The sequence below is a fragment of the Glycine max genome, chromosome 1 (genome assembly GCF_000004515.6).
Source record: "Glycine max cultivar Williams 82 chromosome 1, Glycine_max_v4.0, whole genome shotgun sequence".
NCBI lineage: Eukaryota > Viridiplantae > Streptophyta > Magnoliopsida > Fabales > Fabaceae > Glycine > Glycine max.
In genome coordinates this window covers 54,455,646-54,466,908 of record NC_016088.4, presented here as the reverse complement: position 1 = coordinate 54,466,908, position 11,263 = coordinate 54,455,646, and the positions used below count along the sequence as shown (strand labels likewise).

At 29.2% G+C, this 11,263-nt stretch overlaps 2 protein-coding genes across 3 annotated transcripts; one reads left to right on the top strand and one right to left on the bottom strand.

Moving 5' to 3' along the window:
* Positions 1-368: 368 nt before the first annotated feature.
* Positions 369-4,527, top strand: LOC100775911 (beta-amyrin 11-oxidase). Of its 2 annotated transcripts, XM_041016822.1 has the most exons (8): positions 369-669; positions 894-1,377; positions 1,512-1,781; positions 1,905-1,994; positions 2,173-2,251; positions 2,371-2,476; positions 2,769-2,891; positions 3,491-4,527. In XM_041016822.1, exons 1-8 carry the CDS (start codon positions 434-436, stop codon positions 3,582-3,584), a joined length of 1,482 nt encoding a protein of 493 aa, XP_040872756.1. In that variant the 5' UTR covers positions 369-433; the 3' UTR covers positions 3,585-4,527. The 2 variants fall into 2 exon arrangements, with proteins under 2 accessions (XP_040872756.1, XP_040872753.1); XM_041016819.1 differs by lacking the exon at positions 2,769-2,891 and having other exon boundaries at positions 2,371-2,477.
* Positions 4,528-4,653: 126 nt separating this feature from the next.
* On the bottom strand, positions 4,654-6,425 carry LOC100306654 (uncharacterized). The gene is made up of 4 exons (NM_001251302.2): positions 6,171-6,425; positions 5,907-5,995; positions 5,311-5,481; positions 4,654-4,914 (listed from the first exon to the last, which is right to left on the bottom strand). The coding sequence occupies exons 1-4, from the start codon at positions 6,379-6,381 to the stop codon at positions 4,786-4,788; spliced, it is 600 nt and encodes a 199-aa protein (NP_001238231.1). The 5' UTR covers positions 6,382-6,425; the 3' UTR covers positions 4,654-4,785.
* Between the last annotated feature and the right edge of the window lie 4,838 nt (positions 6,426-11,263).

The window sequence follows — 11,263 nt, the reverse complement described above, 5'->3', positions numbered from 1 at the left end:
CATGACAATAACTAGCCGTGAATAATCAAATATTAATCACAGATCAAAATTCACAACATGATCAGACTATATCATCAACAGCGTATTATTAGTTTTTCAACATGCAAGCAAGAGGGAGTACGGAATGGTGACCATTCAAACCAAAAAATTGTTTTTTTTTTTTTTTTACAAATTTACCTAATTGACGTAGCTTGAAAAGTAATTATGGAAAAGTTGACAATATGTAAGAGAGTTAATTTTCTCTTAATTTGACTTTTTCATGGACTTACACTATTTTCGTAAGTTTGGTATATACTTTTGGGGGGGGGGGGGGGGGGGGAATGCCACACTATAAATACCGTGAATAATCTTGGGCGGCAAGAGAAACGTAGTGGTGGGATTCCTAATTAAAGAGAGAGATTGTAAATAAACAGCATATATATTCAAATTAAAAATGACGTTACTAGGTTCTTTGTGGCTCATCCTAGTTGCAGCCTTGTTGGGTTATGCATTTCTATTAGGGCTTCTTAGGAGAGTGAATGAATGGTACTATGTTTCTAGGCTTCAGGGAAAGTTGCAACACCCTCTCCCACCAGGTCATCTGGGTTGGCCTTTATTGGGGAACATGCCCACCTTCCTCAGAGCTTTTAAGTCTAACCCTGATTCCTTCATCTATGACCTTGTTTCCAGGTCACTTTTCTCTTCTACACACATGCATTTACAAGTTGCTAGAAATTATTATTATTATTATTGTATATTTCAAGATCACCTTCTGTTTATTATACTTTCGTTTTACTACAAGAATGTTTGTTATTCGAGTAAATTTGTCGTGGAGCACGAGTTTGTCTGTAATACAGACAAATTACCGTGGATTTGACGGTCGATAATTTACATAACAATATGTATGTATGTAGATATGGCAGGACGGGTATGTACAGAACGTACTTGTTTGGGAGCCCCAGCATCATAGTTTGCACCCCAGAGACGTGCCGTAAGGTTCTCACAGATGATGAAAATCTCAAGCTTGGATACCCTCCTTCCACCACGGCCCTCACCGGAAAGAGATCACTCCATGGCATCTCAAATGCTGAACACAAGCGCCTTCGCCGCCTAATCACCTCTCCCATAACCGGCCACGAGGCATTGTCCACGTACATAGGTCTCATAGAACATGCTTCTGTGAAACGGTTGGAAGAGTTGTCTAGCATGAACACGCCTTGTGAGTTCCTCACAGAGTTAAGGAAGTTCGCTTTTAAGGTCTTCACCACCATCTTCATGGGCTCTGATGTTGATCATGTAGACCTGGCCTTGTTCGAAAACTTGTACAAAGATTTGAATCGGGGAATGAAGTCACTGGCTATCAATCTCCCAGGCTTTCCATTCTACAAAGCACTCAAGGTTAATTAATTCAACTTAAACAAGTTGTAATTCTATGATGTTGAAGTTACCAGATAATTAACATAAGAAAAAACAATTCTTTAATTTATGTTATTGATGGTGTGGATTATAATATTTAATGTAAGTATATTCAGGCACGAAAGAAGTTGATGAAGTTGCTGCAAGGCTTGGTGGACCAAAAGAGAAGGACCAATAATACAATTACAAAAACAAAGAGGAGGAAATTAGATATGATGGATTTATTGATGGAAGTCAAAGATGAAGACGGTAGGCAGCTGGAAGATGAAGACATTATAGACTTACTTCTGGTTTTCTTGTTAGCTGGTTACGAAAGCTCTGCTCATGGAATATTGTGGACCATCATCTACCTCACGGAACACCCACTTGTCTTCCAAAGGGCTAAGGTTTATTTTTTCATCAATCTATGTATTCATTGGTAAAAGGTTTATATATATTGTTTGAATTTATGATATATAATTAATATTCCTATTTTTTAAAAAAAACAAAACCTATATGCAACCTTTCAGAAAGAACAAGAAGAGATCATGGAAACAAGACCTTTATCACAGAAAGGGCTCAACCTTAAGGAAATTAAGCAAATGGAATATCTTTCAAAGGTATATGCAGTTTCTACTTTCAATTAATGTTATGGTTGGAAGGTCTAAATGTCTAATTATATGACTGAATACTGATATTCTGATAATAAGTTTTTGATGGCATATGTAATCTATATTTATGAGTCTGAATCATTATTAATAATAATGCTTTGACATAATTAAATATATTCTACGTTAGGTTATCGACGAGATGCTGCGCAGAACAAGTATCTCTTTTGCGAACTTTAGACAGGCAAAGGTTGATCTCAACATCAATGGTTAGTTATTCAATCCTATATATATATTTTCAATGCTTCCTTAATTACGCTTGATATTTTTTTTGTACGATCATTACATCACCTTAACATTTAAAACAAATGAAAATGAAAAATTGCAGGTTATACTATACCAAAAGGATGGAAAGTTCTAGTTTGGAACCGAGGGGTTCACATGGATCCTGAAACTTATCGCAATCCAAAAGAATACGATCCTTCAAGATGGGAAGTATGTATAGTCTAACAGAAAAATGATACTTGTACAACAATTTGTCCAATAAAATATACAATTAAGAGAGGAAGAGATAAAAGAAAAAAAAATTGAAATTAAACTATAATAAATGATAGAATTAAAAAGAGAGATACCCATAAAATATGATAATGATATATAAATTATTGTTGTATGTGTATCATATTTTTCTAATTGTGAAATTTTGTTTTGTCACTCATTCTTTAACAACGTAAATATGATAATGATATATAAATTATTGTTGTATGTGTATCATATTTTTCTAATTGTGAAATTTTGTTTTGTCACTCATTCTTTCCTTCCGTTTGGATTGGGAAGCAGGTTTTGTCCTGGGAGCGACCTGGCCAAACTTGAGATCACCATTTTCCTCCATCATTTTCTTCTTAACTACAGGTTAATAAATTTGCTTTCACATTGCAACCATTGACTTATTAAACTGAAGGAGTAGAATGCTGTTTCAATTTGCCACGTCAAGCTCTAGACCCATTTGCTGAAAAATAAATAAGAATATTAGTAAGATACTATTTTTTCGTCATATTCTTTTATTATTATAAAATTTTCATAAATTCTAATAAATTGAGAATAGGACCTACTAAATACAGAATGAGACTCACCTTATTAATTTAATAAGTTATACTTGAGTTTTAACCAATAATAATACTTTTATTTTGAAAAGAAAATTTCAATGTTTATTTAAGTTTTTGAAAAGATATAAAACTCAAGAATAGTGTTCTGAGAATTATGTAATTTTTAGAAACTTAATTATGATTATAACTAGTTTTTAAAATAAAAAAAAAAAGATTTTATAATTATATCAAATAAACATAACTTTTATTTTTCATAGAATCCGTAAAAAATAAATTTCTTTTTTTGTATTTTTGAAATTGTTTGTTCATCAAAGAACCTTTGTTTTACGTGTGAAGAAACCAAATGACGAAAAAGGAAACAAGGTGTGTGATATCTGATGGGTCTTAAACAATTAAACGGTGCAGGATGGAGAGAATTAATCCAGATTGTCCAGCCACTTACCTACCGGTGCCAAGGCCTTCAGACAATTGCTCTGCAAGAATTATAAAAGCCACATAATTAATCAAGCTAGGGCGGCAACCCAGTATACTATGATAGTATTTGAATAAATTTAAAGTCATTGGGGTTGGGGGACGAAGAAATTTTGCATTAGCATGGCACTGTAATTTTTTATTATTATTGAATTTTGATTAGTTTAGAGTTTGTTCACTTTTGATTTATGATTTGAAAAAATTCTTATCAAGATATCTAAATATGAAACTTCGCCTCTTGTCCAATCTATATTGTAAATTCCTATCAACATCAAATCACGCGCCTATTTCTCTTAAGTTCAACTATCAATCTACTTTTCTCTATAATTGTTTTATACCAGGCTTAAAGTCACCTGACTTTTAAACAAAATATAAAATAAAAAAAGTCAACCTAACAAGTGGTACCTTAATTGTTGATAATTATTTTTTAATAGTAGTAATTACTTATAGTAAAAGACAATGAAGCCCTAAAATAAATGATTTTTTATAAGTTAAAATCAACTTATATAGTTCAATTTTTTTTTTAATTTCTCATATAATTTTTTAAATTTTTTTTCTAAAAGTTTAGATGTACAAGTTAAATTTAATTTAATAAAGTAGACCTTAATCTCTTTTATTTGATAAAGGAGCTTGTTTCTTATTTTAGTTTGGTATTGTTCTCAGGGTGTAAATCTTGTTAAAGGTCCAAAAAAATCACAATTTATTGGTTCTCAAGGATTGCTACAATCTGTGTATCCATTAAAACCCAAAACTACAACGTCGTATATGTACTCCTCACTGTGTCAATTAATGAGCCAATCATGAAGTACTCTCTAGAGTACTGCTCTAAAATTTGACTAATTTATTATACAATATTTTAAATTTAATTCAACAGCCTAAATTGTTATGCATATCGCATATTTCCTTTTTAGTGGAATACTCTCAAAGCACTTTAAAAATTTCGTCTATGAGAAAACATAAGCATGCGGCTACCGCTTGTTTGAACTTCAACAAGGTTCAAACTTCTAAAGCTTGCTTCAAACATAATATTAATGAGCTCTGTTCTTTTAAGAAATTAGAATGTAGACACACTGAAGTGTCGGTGACAAAAGACAATAGAAGGGGAAGAGAAAACGGAAAGAACCAGTTATATTGCATATTAAAAAACTGTTCAGAAGATAATAAAATCATAAACATGTAAAGAACAGTCAGTCCCACATATAACTGCAGGAACCAATTCAATTCAAACTTTAATGACTAGCATCTTCTTCTTCACAAAATTTTGTGTACTCTTTTGGACCCATCAAGGAATCTAATTCAGATGGATCACTTGGCTTTACTTTGATCATCCATCCATCTTCGTATGGGCTTGAGTTGACCTTAAAGTGGGAAAAGTAGAAAAATAAAATAATTATGAGCATGTATATAAGCTGCTGATTAGAAGACAATGCAATTCAACAGTGTAATTCAAATCATCAATATCAAAATAAACAGCCATGCATGTATAAGAGTAAATAGTATATAGGCCGATAGTGTAACACTTTTACACTGTCAAGTCGATCAAGAAATTATATGTACAATAATTTTGTTGACTTTAAATGTTATACCTAACATAATTTCTTATAAGTTGATAATCTAAAAATTGTTACCCTAACAGTGCATTGTAATAAGTAACCTCACGCAAGTTTTCAATTTTTTTAGTTTTTGCAACAAAAGTTCTCCTTAGACCAAATACATAGTACAGAGATATTGGGTTAAAAGTTAGAATTGATCACCAGGCCAGGTGTCTCTGTGAGCTTTTTGTTAACCTCAACAATCTCCCCCGAGATTGGAGAGTTTATGTCACTTGTTGCTTTAACACTTTCAACGGCTCCGAAGCCAGACTTCTGGGTAACTGTGCCACCTGATTCTGGCAGCTCCACATACACAACCTCTCCAAGATGGTCCTGCAATTGGACACCTTCAGCCTTCACTTGTGTGCTAACATTATTTAAGTTCTAGTTCAATTTTAATTCAACATATACATGTATACTAATACTATACATAGACCCTTGCACAATTTCCATTAAATCGTAAGAATAAAGTTCTAACCATTAACATGGTTAAATTTTAATTCAACCTTTCCTACTAACCTTGGTGTTAGTGAAAAAAGATGTTACAATACACACTATAATTTGACACTAACACACATCATAAGTTCAAGCAACCCAAAAACAAAAGTATCGCTTTATTGGGTTAGCAAGCTGAACAAAAACAATATACAGTCTTGTCTCACCAAGGTGAGATCAATTACATGAATCACACGATGCCGATAAACGATAAACTCGTAAAGGAACAAATTTTCACTTAAGAAGAGGTGCAAGCAACCAACCTGGGCATGGTCAGTGATACCAATGGTGGCGACTGAGCCTTCGTGCTTGACCCATTCGTGTGAATCTGCATACTTAAGTCCATCCAAGACTGCGAAGCAAGCAAAAAGATGTGAGCAAAACAAGTAAATTAGGCCTCTGCTTCCACATGCAAATAGATAAGAAAAATAAAGTGAAATGTGAAGATGATATTCATACTCATATATTATGATTTTGGTATGTTTGTAAAATAGATAGCGTGTGTGTGTGTGTGTGTGAGTAAATACCGGAAGACAAGCATCTGGAGAAAGAAAAAGGATGCAAGAGATGAGGTCTGGAGGTAGAAGAGACTTTGAGTGCATTGGCAGTGGAAGAAGCCCACATCCTGAGTGCCATTAGAGATTGTGTTTGTCTACACCTTCTCTTCTCTCTGCTGTTTTGGTTATTATTACGTTGTAGGGATAATATATCACTGAAACAATATGATGAGCTCTTCATATATGTTTTTTTTAATTTCAAAGTTTATCTTCGATGAATGGTGGGCAGCGAATGCCTCATCCTCTTTACTCTTTATGTTCTGCCTTATGTCTTTTATTGTCCTTTAACCACTGCCCTTCGCCTAACCTTACAAAAAAAAATAAAAAATCAAGGCTAAACATGTTGCTATTACAATTAAACAAACCGCTAATGAATCAAAATCACCACTCCCTTTGTTTTCTTTCTTTCTTTTGTAAAAGCTAATTAAATAACATATAATTAATTCTTCTTTCGTGTCATCTCCTTTCCTGATTCTCACACTGCCGCACAAATATTTTTAATGTTTGTCGTTGACTTGATATGTAGATTAACATGGGTTAATTATACTTACTTTGTAACACATGAGACTAAATGGAATTCGATGTTCCAATTTTAATGGGGGTTTCCTTAAGGAACAAATGAAGTGCGTGCACTTAAATTGATGAGTCAACAAAACTAGTGCAAGAATGTGAGCTATAAAGGAAAATTTTACAAACATACCAAAATCATAATGTTTAAAACAAAAAACATATTTATTTTAATACGTTGAAGCATATATGACATTATTGGATTAAAAATTATATCTAAATTCATGTATGTTTCAACCATTAAAAATAAATATAGAACTAGATAAAACCAAAATATTGAAGACGAAATAAAAATTGAAGTAGGGCTGATACGTTTTTGGGCTTTTTTATACCGCTTTGAATAGTGTTTCACTGTTCAAAAACCAAAACAAGTAGTATTCAACTGAATCTCGGGCCCGCCCAATTGATCGTGTACCCAAACGAACATAAAATTTCCTTTGTGACTATTATTTGTCACCTCTATTTATGTAGATACTTCATACTAGCAAGTTGCAACGGACTTTTGTTGATCAAGTATTAACCAACTTTAGTCCCAGCTTAGGAATTAATTTAGAAATAAATAAGCGTAAAATAGATATGTGAATACGGTTTGAATCCTAAAAAGGCTAACTAATGTGAATGACCTGTTTCTGGTCTAACCAAAGAAGTACTAAGTCAAAGTGTAAGGTACACTAGTCTTTAAAAAAAAAAAGCCAACATTGATTGTTGCATACTATGTATGTCTTTGTGTTCCATTTAGTTTGAATAACATAAAAGTTAAATAGTTATTTTTGTTCTTAAATGACTAATTCGCTGATAAATGTATCCCTATAAAATAAAAAATACAAAATTTATTTCCTAAATGGGTAAAAAAGTAAGACAAATATATATAGTCGTTAACTTCTGTCTGTCACAATTAATAAAATAGTTTATGTGGTATAGAAGAACAAATTTGTCACTGAAATGATTGTCAACATAGTCATGTTAACTAGATTGGATAAACATGTCAGTAAGATACTATTTTTAGACGTAAATGTCAATAATTTTTTTATTGGAAAAAAATATCAATAATTTGTTTTGGACATAAATGTCACTATATTTCAATAGACAAAAAAGTAAATAAATTATCATTATTAGATGAAAATGTTAGTAATTTTTTATTGTACCTAAATACAAGTATGTTTCTATTGCACTAATTTGTTAAACCTGGGATTTCGTTTCATTTAAGGATAAAATATAATTTTATGATAAATTTTTTTCATTTGTTATTGTTATAAACATAACAATACAATAATCACTTAAAAAAAATATACTGGCAAATATAATTTAAAGCAAACATGATAATAATGATAATATTAATTATCAATCATAATTTGTCTATCACAATAGAAATTATTTAAAATAATCAGTGTATCAGTCTACCAAAACAAACATTGTAACAGTGTACCAATTATTATGAATTTCTTCAAATTATAATAATTAGTCACAATCTACTATAAATAAAAGATAAATATATCTCATATTTTCCTTCTTTGAATCTTTACTATTTTATGAACGGTGACGAACGAAAGTTAACGTTCCCATATATTTATCGTACTTTTTACACTTTTGGAAACTAAATTTTGCATTTGTCAACAGAGCAGAAAGAGAAAAAGTCAAGAAAATATTATATGACAAATACGCTTCTATGGTTGCAATTAGATAGGGTCACGTTGATAATCATTTCAGTGACAAATTCATCTCTATATGTCATGTAAACTATTTTATTAATGGTGATAGACGGAAGTTAATGGTCAGATATATTTATCGCACTTTTTATACTTTTAATGACTAAATTTTATATTTTCATATTTCAAGAACATAACACATTTAACAGGAAATTATATATTTAAAGATAAAAGTGATTATTTATCCTATCTCTTATTATTACTCTTATTACAAAATGAATTTCGTTTCATTTAAGGGTAAAATATAATTTTTGGATAATTTTTTTTTCATTTGTTATTGTTATAAGCATAACAATACAATAATCACTTTAAAAAATATACTGACAAATATAATTTAAAACAAACATGATAATAATGATAATATTAATTATCAATCATAATTTGTCTATCACAATAAAAATGATCTAAAATAAACATTGTATCAGTCTACCAAAACAAACATTGTTACACTGTACCAATTATTACAAAAAAATTTAAATTATAATAATTAGTCACAATCTACTATAAATAAAAGATAAATATATCTCATATTTTCCTTCTTTGAATCTTTACTATTTTATGAACGGTGACGGACGAAAGTTAACGTTTAGATATATTTGTCGCACTTTTTACACTTTTGAGAACTAAATTTTATATTTTTCATCTTCCAGGTACGCATTTGTCAGCAAAACAGGAAGAGGAAAAGTCAAGAAAATATTATATGACAAATACGCTCCTATAATTTGCAATTAGATAGGGTCATATTGACAATCATTTCAGTGACAAATTCATCCCTATGTGTCATGTAGACTATTTTATTAATGGTAATAGACGGAAGTTAACGATTAAATATATTTATCACACTTTTTATATTTTTGATGATTAAATTTTATATTTTCATATTTCAATAACAGAAATATGATTATTTATCCTATCTCTTATTATTACTCTTCTTTAAATTGTGATTTGGAGGGTTTTTATGACTAACCAACATTGTCTTTATATGTCTTTCTTTACTAAACTAATAGACAGGTGTCTTTTTTTAATGGCTCTCTTTAATCTTTATCCTCAAAAGGAATCAAAATAACAAATAAAAAAAAATGTGAAGCAGGAGTAATAATTTACTAAAAAAAACTTTCCAATTCCAAGTCAGGCTATATAGCATACCGGAATTTAAATCCTCAATTTAATTTATATGCTCTTTGTTTTGATTTTGTTCTTTCATCTGCGAAAGTTCCTAGTTGTCTTATGTAACATCCAGTTCTCCACTATATCTTTCAGATTTTCCAGGCATGGAAATGATATTTCTTTTTCGCCTATAGAAGACAAAAAGGAGCGTATTGACAATAGATAACGTGATATATTATACGTGTTAGTTAAAAATTACTCGAAATTATTAAGCCACATTAAATATTTATTAATTCTATAGCTTTTATTTTTTTAATAAAGGTTTTATAATGAATAGTCGGGACTAGAATTTTACATAATAATTGGTGATTAAATATTAAATTTTTTATTTATTTATTAAAAGAGAGCAAAAATAATATTTGAAATGACTTTATTATAAGTTTATCGTATAAGCATCTTTGATTTCAATATAATTTTAAAGTAAAAATATAAAATAAAAAATCATAATTAATAAAACATAAGTATTTTAAATTTAAAGGTATGATAATAAATAAAAAATAAAAAATTAAGAATATAATTAATCAAATTTTGAGAGGATAATTAAATAAAAATGTAGATCTGACTTTTAATATAAAATCAAAATGAAAATAAGGGAGATCTGAATAAATTTTTGTTAAAAATAAAATAAAATAATAAGAGTAGTTTTGAAAAATATTTTTAAATGATATATTTTTGTATCATTTTTTTAAAATAATGAATAGCACTTCTAATTTATTTTAAATTTTTTTATTACTATGTTTTTTCTTGTATTGACTGAACATTTTCTAATACTTTTATTCTCTAAAATTAAAATTTTAAAAATATTATAAAATAATATTTAAAAGTTAAAAAAAATCAAAATTTAAGATTTCATAAATCCTTGATTCATTCTTTTAAAATTACACTTGTTATGTATTGGTATTTATAAATGTTTGGCCAGTAAATTAGTTTTCAATGTTATTTATCGAGACTTTTGTTGTAAATTTTATCACAAAATAATCTTATAAAGTTTTGAATCTGTCCTTAAATTTTATTTTAAATCCTACAAATTTTTATATATAATAAATTTGCTTTTTATAACAATAACTTGAAAATTATATTAAATATGATTTTTTATAATTGATAAATGTGAAAAAAATTACAAAATGGCGTTTAAATTTCTCAAAGAGTAAAATAAAAAATTACTCAAATGACAAAAGGCCCCGACAAGGATGACGTCGAAGTCGGAAATGGTGGACCTAAGTTTCAGCAACTCTGTCAAAGGTCGTTGACCAACTCATACATGTCGTGGACCACATGCCCGCCAAATAAAATTCACTGTTCATAATTTTTATTTCCTCATTTTAAGTCTAATTTTTCTGTAAAAAAATCTAATTTTAAATTCTTGAAAAAGTCAGCCGAAAAATATTATATTTAAGAAAAATCTATTAAATGAATTTGAAAGACTGATGTTACAAAATTATTTTATATTAAATTTAATTAAAATATATTGTTAAGGTAAAGATTTTGATTGACAAACAGAATCTTGTTTAATTACTTGTTTGAGTAAAGGAAAGTGAGTTGTTATAAATTTTTTGTTATTTGTTTTTAATTTTTATAGATAAAATTATTTTTATATAATTGAATTTTATTATTTTGTCAAAT

Bases quoted from the DNA above. Each gene is read 5' to 3' on its own strand.
- LOC100306654 (NM_001251302.2), bottom strand. From the start codon at position 6,381: ATGAAGAGCTCATCATATTGTTTCAGTGATATATTATCCCTACAACGT. The intron at 5,996-6,170 runs GTATTTACTCAC...CTTGCTTCGCAG, and splicing joins CTCCAGATGCTTGTCTTCCG to TCTTGGATGGACTTAAGTAT. The intron at 5,482-5,906 runs GTTGGTTGCTTG...GTCCAATTGCAG, and splicing joins GTATCACTGACCATGCCCAG to GACCATCTTGGAGAGGTTGT.
- LOC100775911 (XM_041016822.1), top strand. From the start codon at position 434: ATGACGTTACTAGGTTCTTTGTGGCTCATCCTAGTTGCAGCCTTGTTG. The intron at 670-893 runs GTCACTTTTCTC...GTATGTATGTAG, and splicing joins ATCTATGACCTTGTTTCCAG to ATATGGCAGGACGGGTATGT. The intron at 2,477-2,768 runs AGTATGTATAGT...TTTTCTAATTGT, and splicing joins TACGATCCTTCAAGATGGGA to GAAATTTTGTTTTGTCACTC.